Source organism: Heloderma suspectum, chromosome 4, assembly GCF_057233095.1.
Source record: "Heloderma suspectum isolate Gila_16-S chromosome 4, 16-S_ref, whole genome shotgun sequence".
Taxonomy (NCBI): domain Eukaryota; kingdom Metazoa; phylum Chordata; class Lepidosauria; order Squamata; family Helodermatidae; genus Heloderma; species Heloderma suspectum.
The window spans coordinates 225,440,026-225,456,907 of record NC_139461.1 but is presented as its reverse complement, the minus strand read 5'-3'; the positions used below and the strand labels follow the sequence as shown (position 1 = coordinate 225,456,907).

The following is a 16,882-nucleotide window of genomic DNA, read 5'->3' as shown; positions in this document are numbered from 1 at the left end:
ACCTTTTTCTAAGTGGAAGGTTCTAGCTGGTGCAAAGCAACACCAACATTAGGAGCCTGGATCTTGTTTGATAGCTCTTTGAATGGACTCCATGGTGCCAGTGGGGGTCCCTCTCCATCTCTTCCCTGTTTTGAAAAGACGGTTGTATCGTGCTTCAACAAGTAGAGGCTTTGCAGAAAAACCTCTAGGATAGCCAGTTCTCAGTGGCAGTACAATGAAAGCTTAGTGATACATCAGAGCACAGAATTGGACTGTAAATGGCTATTAAGCCATAATATGTATTTAACAAAACAACTTAGTAGAATTGAAGTGCAAGTCTAATAGGACATGCTCTTAATCTCCTTAAGGGCTCCTTGCAGAATCCCACATACAGTGTCTTTTACTAAGTAGCAGTGAAATGCCTATTATAATGACAAGTGAGAGGGGATGCATAAATGTGCACACATAGTGAAAGCTGATATATGGTAGGAAGCCTTGTGCATATTACATGCACAAATACACATCACATAACCATGGAGGTTGGGCCACTCTGCCAGGAGGACCTGAAAGGTTCTGCCCTTGCTGCAACATGGGATGCTTTTGGACAATGTTTTTATGCTGCTATCACCCTGCCTCAAACACACTGTATAGGGAGGCCAGACATCGTCTTCCATTTGTAACCCTCCCGTGTTTTCCCACCGCTGCTTCCATCTCTTTTTTAATTTTTATACTAGAAAAACTCCATTAAAGAGGAAAAGATGTAATAGATGCACAGTGCCTTTTGATCTGTAGCATGTCTGGAAGCATCCATGGTCTTCAAGTGCAGCACTTAATTCCCCCTGCCTCCTATGAATAAGTGGCAGCAATTTCCCTATATGGGGAAAACTCAGGAGATGCACTGAAGGACACCAACAGATTAAAGGATAAACCTGTTACCTACTCCTAGTGGCCTTAGTCTTTCAAACTCCAATTCTGCTCACATCTGCAGTGTAGTTCCATTCTGAGTTTTGATTCTTGGTTACAGTGAGACAGAATGTTGGGAACTTGCTCATCACTCTTCCTCCATTTAGGCAATTCTTTAAGTGACAGCTAAGTTAGAAATTACTGCTTCTGTGAACTGATATGCTTTCTTCAGTGTGCTTCAGTATCTCCATGGGTAAAAGTCATAGACGTGATCAATTTTTTAAAAGATCAATAAAAGTTTTTTATTCCAGACAAAGATGCCGTAGAACAGGGGTGAGCCAACTGTGCCCCTCTGCCTAATTTAATATGGCCCTTGGCAAGTGATCAGTTCAAACCTCCAGCAAGAGTCCTCCTCCCAGCAGCCAGTTGGGCAGGGAGGAAGAGGGAGATTGAAAAAGGGGGTGGCTCTGGCCCCTATTGGCTCTGGCCCCATCTACTGCCAGTATGTGATTCCAAACAGATTACCACCGGGGGAATGCATCCTTTGACAGAAAAAAGATTCCACACTCTCACAGCTGGTATCAAGGGTAGGTATAGTTGGGCACCTGCCCAGGGCCCACACCGCAACAGGGACCCACTGACAAGAGTCCCTAGACTTCCTCTTCACTATTGTAACCTGCTTGTTCACTTGCCTCTCGCTCTGGCCTAGATAATAGTGGTGGTGAGAAGGAGGAGCAGTAGATGCCAGTGCCACTTGCTCATTGGCTCTCTACCTGTCAAGCAAGCAAGTAGTAGCAATGATGAGAAAGAGGATGCGGTGCAATAGCAGCTGGTGACAATGGTGGTGGTAAGATAGATTCACTGAGGGAGGGGGCTCATTGATGGTGTCTTGCCCAAGGCCCCTCAAAAACCTACAGCCAGCACTGCCTGTGCCCACTATAGAATTTGATCAATTGGGCTTTCTGTATATCCTTAAATCCTTAATACTAGCTGCTTGACTTTTCACACCTACAGATGCATCTATTTCTTCTTCATCATCTGTGCAATATTGTATTACTGGGGCTTTCCTATACTGACAAAAGAACAGCCAAAAGATCTGAAGGAACCATCAGTGAAACATTCTAAATTCACGGTATCTGACACTTGACTGACAATGGACTTTAGTTGAAATTCTGCTCTGTTGAAGCAAAAGGTGAAATAGGTTTCAATGCTGTAGATTTTAACTCTCCTAATTTATGATTTTTTAAAAAATCTTCTGCATAACTTTAGTGTTTGTCATCAAATAAAACTGACTTGAAATACTACCAATTCATTGGTATCTTTCTAAATATTTGTTCCAAGAAACCTATATATCTTGCTTCATTTATAATCCATCCCAGCATGGGTGTCTGCAAGAATTTGGGTTTGTGGGGGGAGTGATGAGCAAAGTATATACATGCCTACAAATATACTTTATATATACAAAATACGTAAATAATCTAAATGTATAAAGGAAGCATTTAATATTGAAGAAACATTTTCCTCAAGTTGCGTTGCTATTCTCTCTTCAAAATCTTAATTGCTCTAAAAACATTTTATATCCTCCAGTGTTAAAGTATGCCAATAAACTGAAATGTATAAGTTTATATGGCAATGGCTGAATGTAGTCAACATAGTGTAAATCCAAACAGTGAGATTAAGATTCTTCACTTCAAGTATGCCAGTAAACTAAAAGGTGTAAATCCAGGCAATGAGAATTTAACATTCATCAGTTGCATCATACATTTAAAAAATGGGGGGCAAAGGGAAATTGTTTAAAAAATCCATCTGTAGCAACACAACATTTGTTAGAAGAAGCTGAGACACCTAGCTGGTTCAGTATTATGAAAATACTGTAAACATCTACAGTCTTGTCCGAATATATCAATCACATTTTGAATTCACTTTGCTCATTCTCATTTATTTTTGTGTGATGGACACTCATCGTGCAAAGTCCAGATGAAATGTCATCTGCTATTGTTTATCTCTCCCATGTTTTCACCCTTCTCATTGTACTAAATGACTTTCTACTGTGCAGGTTGTTACTGGTGATATTTGAGTAATAAGAATTGCTTGCTCAATGGAAGGAAATAGATTTGTGTGCTTTAGCAAATCCTAAAGTCCATTTTCACATCTATCGTTACTTTGTTTCTCCTTGTTTAACCACATCTGAAACCAGGTGAATGCTTTAGCTGATTTGTGCCATTTCTACAAGGTGAAGTGAGAAGAGACTGAAAATTTCCTTGTTTTCTGTAGCAAACCGGCTTTCCAGCGATGAAATGATTGAGTCTAAGCATGGCACACTGGAAGTATTCCTCCACAGTTGCTGAGCCATCAATATATTGAATGGCATTTCTGCTGGCCACCATGTCCAGGAATGGACAAATCAGTATTCAACTTTTGTGTGATTTCTTGAACTTTAGAAACAATTTCCTTGAAATGCTCTTCTACTTTTTTCTGTGTGGCCAGAAAACACACACAAAAGCTACCAGTCATGACTGTGTACTTTCATAATATCCAGCTGAATAGTTTGGAGAGTTGTGACAGATTCCAGCCTCACTAAATAGGCTGAAAGTACAAAAAGGCAGAAAAGGGATGTTCTGGTGCTTGAAGCAGATTGTAACCGATGAGTTTTACCTGAAGCGTAGTGGGCTGTAATGCTTAAGTAATCGAAAATCTTTCAGAGTTGGTAAAAAAAAAATTCTGATCCTTTTTATATTTTTTACTTCACCATGTTTCATACAGTAATGGCACAGCTGGAACAAAACATTGTCTCTTCATATTCTTATGGAAAAAAATAGTGATAGCTTTGACTGTGCTAATTGAATTCTGTATCACAGATATGGCATTCAAGTCATTCACAACCAGATTGAGATTATGTGCAGCACAATAGACAACCATAGCTTTGGAATATTGACTATTTTAGCTTGCACACCAACTTCGTTTCCTGCCATTGTAGAGCAGCCATCATATAATTTTTGATCATATAATTTTTCTAGATTTAAAGCAAATCTTGTATACTCATCAATAATTGTATTGGCAATGGAGGTAGCATCTGATTCATGTAGTGTTGGTCTTGAATATTGTTTTGGTACCAGCTGTATCATCAAAATGTACACCAGATTATAGTTGCTTGTTTTCAGGTATGTCAGATTTTCATTAGCAATTATTGTAAATCTATTTGAAGTGTTGGCCAAATTTTTTTCCCTTCTTTTATAGGATCATCACACAATTCAATCAATTCAATTTCATTATGAATAGATTTATAGTGAGTATTAACTGGAGAATTTTCCAAATGTTTCTTTCTGTAGTGTCTCATCTCCTGCTTTAATGGGAAACTCAAGAGGCTTTATACATTTCCAGTTGTGCTGCTTTTTCTACCGAAAACAGTGCCATATGTGCCATAGGATATCACAGTTAACAATACTGGATGTAACTACTTCCTATTTTACCTCCACTTTAAGCTTCCCAGCACTGTCAATTTGACATGCAATGCTTATTTCAGGTTTGTTTCTGATGGCCAAGAAATTAGTTGCATGCGCTGATGCATTTCTGTGCCAGGCACTTCAGATATGATTTCTTGTGCTTTTCATGAAAAGTCTTTGTACTTTGTGAAAGGTGCAGCAATGAAAGCCCTCTGCATCCCACGATGAACAGACTGTGGAAAAAATGTGCAATATTTACAAATTACTCTTTCTGTAAGCCGTGGAGAATATTGGCGTATGCATACATGATGGAAACAGCTTGGCCCCTTTCCATCCTTCTTGAAATCATAATTTGCTGCAGGTGTGCAAGTCTTCACAAGTAGATTATGTTAAGATCATCTGTTAGTTTTACAGATGAATTCGCCTACAATCCAATATCATTAGGATCAACATCAGCCCCCTGACTTGGTTGACAACATTCAGATGTTGCTGTTGAACTTGAATCAGAGCTGGTGCCTCGTTGTTTCTCATTTCTTGTTTTCTTCAATTATATTTCTATTGCATTTGATTTGTGCTTAGTTAAAAACTTCCTGATACCCATTTCTGAAAAAGCATCTGCCTTTGGTTGTTTTAAACCACCCTGCCTCTGTCTCACCTTTAACCTACATTAACTGTGAATAATAAAACATCACAGTAAATGCTGTGTATATTAAAGAATGCATTGCTAAACTTTTATAACCTCAGTAAGAACTCTAATTATATTTGAATATGAAGAACTTTGTTACTGTACATTGTGCTTAACAGTGTGAAACAAGCAGCGGACTATGCAGCGGTGTGACTGTATGTGGATTGGGCCCTCTGCCCCATCCACAATCTGTTTGCGAGGACACCTATTGGTTGCACAGCAGGACAGAAGGTAAAATGGCTACACATCTTTGGATCTGTAAATCAAACAGCTGTGATTTTCTCACATTAAGAGTTGATTACCCTTACACACTGGACTGTAAAAGTGCACGGAACAGTACATGCATGTAGCAGGACAGATCGGTGTTAAACAAGAAATGGGATGTGCACTGTTGGTAATACAGCTTTAGTGTCACTGTCTCAAAATGAAGGGTGCTTCCAGACAGAGGCATCCTACTGCTAACGATCAGAAGGCTTTGTGCAGCTATTCCATCTTAACAGATTTTCCACAGTAAGAAAAAAGATGGAAGAAGCGGTGGGAAAACGGGAGGGCTTGGAGTGGAAGAAGTCATTGTCTGCTCTCCCTTCATGCCCCCCAGTAAAATTCTATGAATGAGGTAGGGTGATTGCACATTGAATGCCTCATCTGGAAACACCCTGGGTGGGAAGTTAGGAGGAATTACTATAGGAGGGGGCTTCTGCTGTGCTGAAGTGAGAAGCAAGAGTTAAGATGGAAGAGCAATTATATAAAACCACCCTCTGTTTTTTTTAAATCCCTGTGTGGTTCACCAAAAGGTATGTTAACAACAGAGATGTGAGGAATTGTGGAAGTCGTTCCAATAAACCTTGTTTGTTTATAAGTCCATCTGGCTATCATGCCCCAAAGGCTGGAACCAATTTCCTCTTCACTGAGAACAGGTTCTCTTATCTTCACTCTTGCTTCTCACTTTAGTGTGTCTGGTTTTTACCATTCCCAGCTATGGAGAACTGAATTTTGCCTGCCATGTACACACTGTGAAATAAGCATATCTGTCTGGTGCACATGTACATGCTGCATATGTATACATACATTTGTACACACTGAAAGTGACCTGTGACTGAAGTGGTCTGTTTCCCACCCTCTAGTAGTGTGGATTTCCCCTTTGCTTCCCATGCCCTGTAGTATACCGTGGCTTTCTTCACATCTTCTGTTCCATGTACTGTACAACGCATGAGCATTCGTTACCAGTAGGGATCTCCGAGAATTCTGCCATGGACTCCATTGAGGCTGGATTCTTTTGAATCCAGCCTCCAGAGTCTGTGGCAGAATTGGTCCACCTACCTCCCGCCGGAGTCGCACAGAGCCGGATCCTCTTCACCGGCCAGCTCCATACAGCAAGCGATACGGCTGCCATTGCTGTGCTGTATCGCTGAGCACTCACTGCAGGAAGGGATCTGGACACAAATGACGTTCGCTACTCCATTTGCGGCCGTAAAGGTCTTAGATTAAGCTAAATGTAGCTGTAAATGGTTGCATTTAAATGGTTGCAATCTAACAGCTTTACGGCTGCAAATGGTGTCCACTATGCCATTTGCGTCCCCATTTTTTCACACAATAGGCTAATATCTATGTAAATACAAAGGCATAGCCTATCGCGTGAAAAACGGACGCAAATGGTGTAGCAGATGCCATTTGCGTCCAGATCCCTTCCTGCAGCAAGTGCTTAGCGATACGGCACAGCAATGGTGGCCATATCACTTGCTGTATGGAGTCGTCCAGCGGCTCCATGGAGTTGCTGTGGAGTGGGGCTGGCCAGCGAGGATTCCAGGGGGAGGAACAGATTGCCTCCCCCCCCCCGTGGATCCCTCCCCCTGGACTGGCAGGTAGGGGATTCGTACATCCCTAGGTACTGCCATTTGAAGCTCCAACTCTGATCATAGATGTCTCTGTATAGTGTGACCACTTCCTGTTTCCCATCATGCCTTCCCATTTTTCTTTTTTTTCAATAGAGATACGAATGGCTGCAAAATCTATTGCCTGGAGACAGAGCTTCCTGTTTCTTGCAGCTGTTACCGCACAGGATGGGGCTGTTTTGCCCAGCCTACCCAATGGGGTGGGAGATTGGAATCAACTAGCCTTTTGCCCTGCTGGAGAAAGGGCTGTTTTATTCCCTAAACTGCAAGGGTGGGGATCCCTTCTGTTGCAAAACTCGGCCACTTTGATAAGAGATTCTCATGCTGGGCTGCAAGCATGAAAGTTTGTTTTGCTTTGTTGAAACTCACAGTAAAAAATAGATTTAAAAATGCCAGGCTGCAAGGCAAAATGGAAACAGTAAGCACAAACATATGCATGCTTAGTGAGTCCCACTTAATTTGGTGGATCTTCTAAGTAAGCGTTCTTAGCTAACAATCGTGTACACATTAGTCTGCAAGTACGATCCATTGTTCACATGCATAGGCTTGCTCAGTAATAAAATTAATAGCAGTTTATCCACCTGTTCCATATATGGTTCATAAAGTGTTTTTAAAATACAGAATTGTGAGTTGTCTGTTGGTATATCTATTTCTACATTGGAAATGAATTAGTAACTTACAGAACTTGTATTCCTCACAATTTCACCACTATTCTTTTTGTGTGATATTAAGCTTCTTTCATGCATATGCAATTGTGTGTGTATTTTTCTAAATAAACAAATGGATTTGTTTGTTGTAATGGTTAGCAGTTACATAGCACATTTGACAGACCTGTACGGTATGATTTCCATATTACAAACATGGGGGCTGAGCAGAAAGCTAATGATTTGTTTTAGGATAAAAATGAATATGACAGTAATAGATGTATTTTTTTAAATCTGCCTAGATATATAAACATCTGCCATGATATAAACAGCGGCAGAACGTTCCCCTCCTGTTTGTTATATTGTGTTTCTATACCACCTTTCTGAAGCCAACCAAGGTGGTTTCCAAAAGTGAAATTTATATCTTGCTTTGTACAATTCAAAGATGGGGGTTAGGTCCTGCAGTCCTACGCATATTTATCCAAGAGAAAGCCCATTGTACAGTGAGTTGCTTCTAAGTTCCACAACTGAGGTGCTGCTACATAAAGGGCGCTGTCTCAAGCCCCACCCGCCTCACCTCTCCACGAAGATCTGGGGGCAACTGTATGTAGAAAAGGCTGCCGCTCAATGGTGTTTCAAGTATTTGTGTTTTTTGATGTACATGCCGGAATGTCTGAGCATAGCCATAGTGTTTGCATATTCTTGACATCTCTACAAGCACATGGAGGAAGGTATATTCTTATCTGGAATGGCTGTTTTGACAGATGACCAATCAAACCAGTAATCTTAGGCCTTCCCTTTGAAGTCATAGTAGATGTGGCATTTTCAAGCACAAGAACACAACAAGAAAAATAAATCCTGATTTAAGCTACTGCTGCATTCTAGTAGCGCATGCCTTTGGAAGGTTGAAGGCAAGGTCATTTCAAAACCATTCTAGATGTAGAGTTTCAAATGTGAAACTGCACATGCTCAGAGTATTTCTCTCTTTTTTGAAATCAGGTTTGGCATACAGGGTTGCTGTTTGGGTTTGTTTGCTCCAACCTATTAGGAATGTAGAAGCAGTTGTAAAGCATGGAATAATGGTGTGTGTGTGTGTGTGTGTGTGTGTGTAAAAAATACATAGGTTGTGTGCTTTACAACTGAAATAATACAGCTTTCTCTCTCACACACACACCCCGCCCCCGGTAAGGCCATTCAGGGTCTAAAATTAGCTAGCTGCACCACTGCCTGGCATGCACATGGTGTCCCAGATACTGTTGCCGCTCTCTGAATGTTCATTTGCCCCACCCCACCCCCGGGCTGTAGGGCCCGGGACTTTGGCCTAGAGATCTAGTGCTAGCTGTACCAATGGCAATAGCTAAACATGCCTACTAATGATTAATTTGCCTTGCCTCTCCCTTTCCTCCACTCTGTTTTTCTCCTTTGCACAACATAGCCTCTCATTCCACCAAGATGTTCAAAGCTAGGATATTTGTGCAAAAGGCCTGTATTCTCTTGCAAGTGTGCCTGTATACAGCTGCTGGTAAAATTTTTATGATCTTATTCCCAGCTACCGTAAAGAGATATATACTGAAAAAAGGGGAAAAGGGCAGCATAGGGAGGAACCCTAAGTTCATCTATGAAGATTGGGGTCCAACTTTCTTCAGCTTCCAGTACTTACTCTTTGTCTTGAAAGTCCAGTGGAAAAGGCTAGAAGATGAAGCATTTGTAGGCTGTGCTGCTCCTAACACCCCTGTACTAGATTTTGGAGGGGAAATTCTTCACATCTTGGATTTCATGCAAGGTAAGTAAAAATAATGGTAGAGACTTACGGGAGGCCTAGTATTTGTTAGCACAAATAATAGTTTGGAATCCCAGTTAAAATATGGTTTCTGATTCTGGATTACTATCTGAAAACAACTCATGGTATGTCAATTCAGACTTCACATCAAACCATAGCTTTGGTTTGGATAAAGCACAATGTGGATCGAGCCAAAATATATTCAAATTAACTAGGCAAAGTTACAAAAAAGCACCATACCATTCAAACTAAGATTTAAGTATCTGAATTATAACATATTTGGGGGGAAATCAGTCTCTGCATCTGAATTACTAGGGCAGAAATAACATTCATAATTAACAGTATGTTAGTTTTACTTTATCACTATTTCTATGGGTTATCCTTGCAATCTACCATAATAGATCTCTGGGAAAAGCCAGAGCCAAACATTTAAGAGGCTGACAGCACAATTCTATGCATGTTCAAGTACTGCTGAAAGTTCAGCGTGGCTTAGGTGTATACTGGATTGCAGCTTGAACCTCAGATTTTTTCAATAATTTTCTGTACAAGTCAAATGCTTACATAGAAAAGATATAGTGCTCTAGGCAGTTTTAAAACATTGCCAGGAGAAATAAACACAAATTGCACTTTTTCCAACATATTCTTAAATCATTAACTGACCCTTTTTAGTAAGTAATTAACTGCACTGCCTTCAAAATACACACGAAAACCAGCACACACTCAAAATCGATGTTATATACTTCGTGTATTACAACCATTGTTGTGGCTGATTGAGTCAAAATATATTTAGAAGAAGTATCGTGAAGAATGTAAAAACACATTGGTATCAGTAATGCAATCGAGTGAGCTCGTACGTACAGTTCAACAAAATGCCAGGGGAACCTCAGTGTGGTGCTACCTTAATCCATTGAGATAAAAGTTGTTGCAAAATCAAACTCAAGACAAAAGTAGGGGAACAGATCATATCCCTATAATATATTCATCACTAATATTCAAAGAGCATTTCACCAGGGGGGGTTCATCAGTGGTGTCTGTTTTTAATCTGAAATGCATCATTTGTGGAAAAGAGACATTTTAAAATGGGATTAATATTCTAGTCAATGGAGCTTTTTCATTCCATTTGCAGCTTCAGGAAATTAAAGACAGTGTAAGTGAAAACAGTCATGGAGGACAACTGTGTCTTCCTAACCCCAACATGCCATTACTGAGGTTCTGGATTATATTCATAAAATAATCCTAGCAAAATTATTCATGCTACTTTTAATAGTTATTTGTAAGTAATCTGATTTAATGTGCTGGAAAGAGTACATGGGTACTTCCAGACAGCTCCTAGTGCTACCAATCAAGGCATGGTGCAGCTATTCTGTATTGTCCTTAATGGATTTCCCGTGGTAAGAAAAAAGATGGAAGCATAGGAAAACATGGGAGGGTTACAAATGGAAGATATTGCCATCGAGACACATTCAAATTATGTGAATGAGGCAGGGCAATTGCTTGATTAAAGTCTTGAAGCACCCTATGTCTCCCTTCTAGGTCTCCCACATTTTGTGTTCCTAATATGATCAAAGCTTGTGTGTCCTATAAAAAGGAATGTGGCAGAGTTCTTGACTTCCTCATTGTTTCAGCATTTTCACTAAAAGCTGATAGTTACGCTTCAAAGATTGCTTTATGTCTGTTGCAGACAACAGGCCTCTGGTCCTAACATTTGGAAGCTGCACTTGACCTTCATTTATGCTGAAATTTGGCGAGTTCAAGAAGCTTGTCGAAGATTTCAGATCTGCAGCAGATTTCCTTGTCATCTACATTGAAGAAGCCCATGCGTCAGGTAAAGCAAGGTTACTATATCTCTGCAGCACATATGTACTGTGTAACCTGCTATAAAATATTTTAACTGTTAATTTATTAGAAGGCTTAGAATAGGGGTGGGCAGAACATCTTCTGATAATTTGGACTTAAAACTCCTAGAAGCACCTGCCAGCATGGCCAATGGTCAGGAATGCTAAGAGCTGAAGTCTAAAACATCTGGAGATCTAAGCCGGGGTGGGCAAAAAGTAGAAGATATAAGAATGTGCTCATCGGCTTCTAAAATTCATATCCTTGTCTCACTATGGAAAATCAAAATGAATGCTTTAAAAAATGAGTAACCTGAATAACTTTGTCCCTGTTTATTGATCAGTATCACCTTTGGATTAAATATAAATCTTACAGTCTACTAAGTGCTTGGTACTCCAACAGACTTTACAAGCCTGGCAGATAATTCCCTCTTATTTCTAATGTTCACACTGTGAGTGTCATTGCTTCTCTAACCAAAATGGGACCACCCATGCCCAAGAGTTTACAGAAATACATCGTCAAATCCTTTTTAAACCCCAAAGCAGTCCAATGAGAAATGAATGTGCTCAGTGGCTTCAAATTTCTGACTGACTGTTGGGAAGAAAGAAAGAAAGAAAGAAAGAAAGAAAGAAAGAAAGAAAAGAAATGGTAGAGGTGAAATGGAGTGGCTGGAATCCTGAACAGGAGTGCTCCACACTGCAACATTAATAGATGTAACTATGAACAGATGCTGTATAGCTAACCTAATCTTACTGTTTGTTTTAGATGGATGGGCTTTTGGTAATAATGTTGTTATTAAACATCACCAAACTTTCCAAGATCGTCTACAGGCTGCACAGATCCTACTGAAAGTAGATCCCTTGTGCCCAGTGGTTCTGGACACGATGGAGAACCTGAGCAGTTCCAGATACGCCGCTCTGCCAGAAAGACTTTACGTGCTTCAAAGAGGAAAGGTTGTCTATAAGGTAACAAAATTTTAGCCGTTTGGTAAAGCCCTTAAAATAAAAATAGAATATATAATATACCATGAAAATTGATCTGGGTAGATTGAGTACTTTGGAACCTATTATTCATAAAGAAACATGACATGGAAGAATTCCTACCCCAGTATGAGTCAACTGTGCCATTTCAATCAACATTCTGAAGTGATGGCGGCCCCCCCTGGCCTTGTCTTTTAAGGTTAACATGTCTCTGTCTTCACTAAAGAAACTTCCCGAGTACCCCTACCTGCCTGTGAATGCCTTCTCTTTAATGGGAGTTGAACCTATGCAGTGAAGTTCAGGACTGGGACTTGAACCTCCGTAAAAAGGGTAACATGGATCCTACTGAACACAGGGCTAGGCTCAAGAAAATTCCAATAGCCTGTTTTCTAATGGCATTATTGGCATTAAATTGCTAAGTAATGGGTGCTTCCCTCTCTCAGGGGCATATTACATGCAAATATGTACATATGTATGTACGTATTTATTGTATTTTTATCCCACTCCTCAGCCAAAAAAGGCTCCCGGAGCAGCTTACAATCAATGAACAAACAAGACAGTCCCTGCCTGCAGGATTACAATCTAAAAAAGGCACGACACACAAGGAAAAGGCAATGGTGAGGGGAGAAAAAAGAATTAGGTAGACTGTCAGCAGGGCTGGTGGGATGGCCCTGGTCCCCCCTCTCATCTCCCAAAGGAGGGACAGTCCAACTGGAGCAGGCCCTGATGTTCCCTTTGCCTGCTCCCTCACTCCTTCTTCTTCCCCACAGGGCCATGGATGTCAGTTAGCCCTATGGGGGAGGGACAGTCCAACTGGAGCAGGCCCTGATGTTCCCTTTGCCTGCTCTCTCGGTCCTTCTTCTTCCCCACAGGGCCGTGGATGTCAGTTAGCCCTGTGGGGCGGGGGAGGGGGACTGCTGGGAGTTCTGGGCTTTTTTCCCCCTGTCTAAACATGCATAGGATTGCACCCTAAGAAAACTTCGGAGGGCTGCAGTTCCAAGCTGAAAAGAGGTGGGGAAAGGGGAACACTTTGTTAGCTTAAAATTCCCAACCCACTTGCTTCCCCCTCTTCTCCTCCCACTGTGAGATTCCACTCACTTGTTGGCAAGGGTAAACATGCATCTGAAACACTGTAGGGGAGTGAGCAGCTTGGGGGATGAATTGGAGTAGAAAAATAGTGGGACGGTAATGGGTTAAACACCACTGCCTCTCTGTTTAAAAGCAACCCCTCCCAAGGCTGTTGTTCATTTGTTTTAAATAGAAAAGTGAATGTTAGCGCATCATAACATATATTTGCATGCAACATGTAATTTTGCCGCTCCGTATCCATAATTGAAAGATACCTACTGACTGACCTACTTGGGGAAATGTAATATTTGTATAATTGCAAACAATTTTGAATTTAATTCTTAAGATCTAATTATGAAATAATTGCTGGATGCCATCCTTTGCCATACTAAATACTTCCGTGAAGATTAAGGCTCTAATAAAATGACTGGGTTCACATGACATGACAACCCATCATAGACAGGCAGCCATGGTTGGTTGTCATGGCATCTAAACCTGGAACGCTTTTCGTGGGGTGGCTTATTTTTCGGGAACAAGCCCCACCTAGAACCCAAAGCTTGTTGTAGGGTTATTTTCACCCGCAATGGATTGTTGTGTCATCTGAACCTGGGAGACCGATTTTATTGTGGGTTGCGGTGATCAGCTACAGAGCCACTTGGCAAGAGTGGCAAAAAGCCCATGCCACTCACTTTTCACGTTCTCACCAGTAACTGCCCTTCCAAAGTGTAAAAAAGGCATTTTGGAAGGGCCATCACTCGTTCCCCAGCATTATATCTATATAGATATATCTCACAAATGGGCAATTGGGATCATAATTTAATTATTTTTGTCAGCCTTTCGCAGGTGCACAAGTGAGCTTTTATGGCTCTCTGATGGGTTTAGTCTTGCCTGGCCAATTTCCCTGTCTGTTTCAGTCCTCAAAGGGAGCAGCAAAGGGGAGCAGGTAACCTACAAGGAAAATGACAAGATGAGATTGCATAGACTAATTTGCGCACAGTTGTGAAGGATTGGGGGAGAAAAAATACCACAGGGAAGGAGGGACTTCAGAATGCACTTCAGAAGCACCAAAAAGGGTGGGGGGAGAGCCAAAGGGGTAGGTGTACCAAAAGAGGGGGAGACAATATCTCCCCCTTGGAGATCTGATCCTCTCTCTTTTAAGTATTGGATTGACACTTCTCAGTGTTCCCCACCTTTTCAGTACTTCCCCAAGTCTCCAGGTACTCTGGAAATGGGAGATATTAACTCCCCACCACCACTTTTCATGGCTTCTTTTTGGAGCACTTACCGCTGAGGTTACTGCAATTCCCTTACAGTAAAAAAAAAAAAAAACCCTGCGAAGGTGGCTGCATGAGACAGAGTGAATGGGGCCTCATCGGTGGGGTGTGTGTGCCCCATTTGCTCTCTCCTGTTCTGCCACCCTCTAAGGGTTTGTTTTTTTTTTTAATGGAAGATTTGTGTATTCTCTGGGACTAGCAAGTAAATGGAAGGGAAACGTACACAAATTTAATGGCTGGGGAGCTAATGGAGGCAAAGTTTCCAGAAATTTAATGGCTGGGAAGGACATGGAGGGGAAATTTGTGCACCTGCATGAACTGTTTTGTTACTGCAGGTGTGCAAATTTCCCCTCCATGTACCTTCCAGCCATTAAATTTGTGCAAATTTTTATTTCCATTTACTTCCAAACCATTAAATTTGTGTTTCTTTGTTTTTTAACTGGCAGGGAACTTTTAGCAACTGCTGCAGTAAGTGATCTGAAAAGGAGCCTTGAAAAGGGGTGGGGTAGTTAATATCTCCCCTTTCCAGAGTAGCTGGAGACACAGGGGAATATTAAAAAGGTGGGAGACATTGAGAAGTGTCAGTCCAGCACTTAAAGGCAAGAGTATCACATCATCAAGGGGGAGATATTGTCCCCGCCTTTTCGGTGCCCTTACTCCTTTGCCCCCCCCCCCCAGTTTTAGTTCTTCTGAACTGTGCTACCACGTCCCTCCTCTCTTACTGTTATTTCTCCCCTGGTCCTTTGCAACTGTGCGCAAATTAGCCTATGCAACCTTATCTTGTCAATTTCCTTTTTAAGAGAACCTGCTTTTCTTCTCTGCTGTTTTACAGCTGAAACAGGGAAGGAAATTTACCAGGCAAGACTGCACATATAGGACAGCTGTAATTATGCACTTGCACATTTGCAAAAGACCGACAACAACAGTAACAGACAACCCCAATTTGAAGCATTGATTTAAAAAATGCTGGGGAAGGAAGAGGGGTAACAATCAGCAACAACAACTGCGCATTTGAGGGACTGAAAAAAAAGCTGGGGAACAAAAAGGGTTAGCAATCATAGTGGGAAGGGGGAGACAAGATGGGTTTTGCTGCAAAGTCCTCTGGGATATGTGCTGGAGCCAGCTGGAAGACTGAGGGTAAAGGAGCTTATTGACAGGGGTGGCTTAGCATTATGTGCAAACCCGTCCTATATCTTGAGAGTCTTTCTTATCCCTTTCCTGCATTGCCCCCGCCCTCCAGAAATTGCTTGCAGAAACATTCTTTTTCTTTTTTCCAGGGTGGAGCAGGGCCTTGGAGTTATTGTCCACAAGAAGTACGTGAAGTTTTGGAAGGACTACTTTAAATCTATAAAACAGACCTTGTAGCAATCCCATAAGTGAATGTCAGTCACTCTGTAGTCTGCCAACTGCTTTTTTTTAACCTTATTAATACTTATTTAGATGAGATTTTATCCATTTTTAAAGAATAAAGCCCCACTTATTTGAGAAAGATGAAAACTGCTACGCTGTCAGTTAAGTATTTGGCAGTCATTGCCCTCCATATAAGACGTGCAAGTACTCCTTATAAGTTAATCATCTTATGATTGCACTTACCCTTGATTACCTGCAAATGTTAACATCAATCATTATGGCCTAAGCAACATATGCAAACAGTGTGGCAGTCACCTGAGAAGCAAATGTATGGAGACTGCTCCATGAAGCAAGCCATTCAGGTGAAGCAGTTCACCATACAGTCCCAATCTTTTTGTTGTTGTTGACATCGCTACTAAACAAAACAGCTGTGGCTTTTTGATAGCTGGTGTGATGGAAACAGTCATAATCGCATATGTTGCTTCACTTGCCAGGCTTCCCACATGAAGCAACCTCTATTGTAGCAAGCAAGGCGATGTGCTCCTCTTTGGTCACCAGTTTGTAACAGTATGCATTCCCCAACAGCATCTCTACCACAGTTATGATTACCAGACTGTGGCACAATTCTGAACAGGAGGAGCTTTTGGAAAGAACCAAGATTTCTGGAAGCCTGTTTATGGGCCGGGGGACTTTTGCACTTTTCCCTCTACACACAATGGGCAGCAGCTAATATTTCTGATTTTTACGGGCATAGATAACAGATTTTTGAATGGAACCATTGTAATAATTTGCTCCGTTTTGTTTCTATTCATATTTGTTTATGATAGTCATAGCTAAAATATGAAAAGCTGTGGCTTGATTTTGAAAAAAATATTTCTAGAAACAAGATGCTAAGCTATATTAAAACCATGTCAAACAATTCTTGACAGGCTTAAAGGTGTTATTTTTAAGTATCATCTCTTGCAGTGAGGGTTGTTACCTCAACAAAAGGATAATCAGTAGCTACAGAATACTCAGTGGTATCAGTGGAAGTTTGCATTCTCGAAAGGGG

The 16,882-nt window shown here is 41.1% G+C and overlaps 2 protein-coding genes and 1 pseudogene across 9 annotated transcripts in view; 2 read left to right on the top strand and 1 right to left on the bottom strand.

Annotated features, from left to right (window-relative positions):
- YIPF1 (Yip1 domain family member 1) overlaps nt 1-2,183 on the top strand; it is a 19,830-nt gene extending 17,647 nt beyond the window's left edge. For all 7 annotated transcript variants that reach the window (XM_084852457.1, XM_084852456.1, XM_084852461.1 and 4 more), the window contains one exon: nt 1,897-2,183. The gene's annotated coding sequence lies outside the window, so the exon portion shown is untranslated. The remainder of the gene's footprint in view (nt 1-1,896) is intronic.
- On the top strand, nt 1,989-16,882 carry DIO1 (iodothyronine deiodinase 1). 2 transcript variants are annotated; one of them, XM_084852465.1, is made up of 8 exons: nt 1,989-2,074; nt 4,120-4,168; nt 5,130-5,241; nt 9,096-9,329; nt 11,008-11,151; nt 11,925-12,124; nt 15,759-15,794; nt 16,798-16,882. In XM_084852465.1, exons 2-8 carry the CDS (start codon nt 4,154-4,156, stop codon nt 16,798-16,800), a joined length of 744 nt encoding a protein of 247 aa, XP_084708591.1. In that variant the 5' UTR covers nt 1,989-2,074; nt 4,120-4,153; the 3' UTR covers nt 16,801-16,882. The 2 variants fall into 2 exon arrangements, with proteins under 2 accessions (XP_084708591.1, XP_084708592.1); XM_084852466.1 differs by lacking the exons at nt 1,989-2,074; nt 4,120-4,168; nt 5,130-5,241; nt 16,798-16,882 and having other exon boundaries at nt 8,988-9,329; nt 15,759-16,755.
- LOC146348145 (uncharacterized) lies at nt 2,709-4,153 on the bottom strand (annotated as a pseudogene).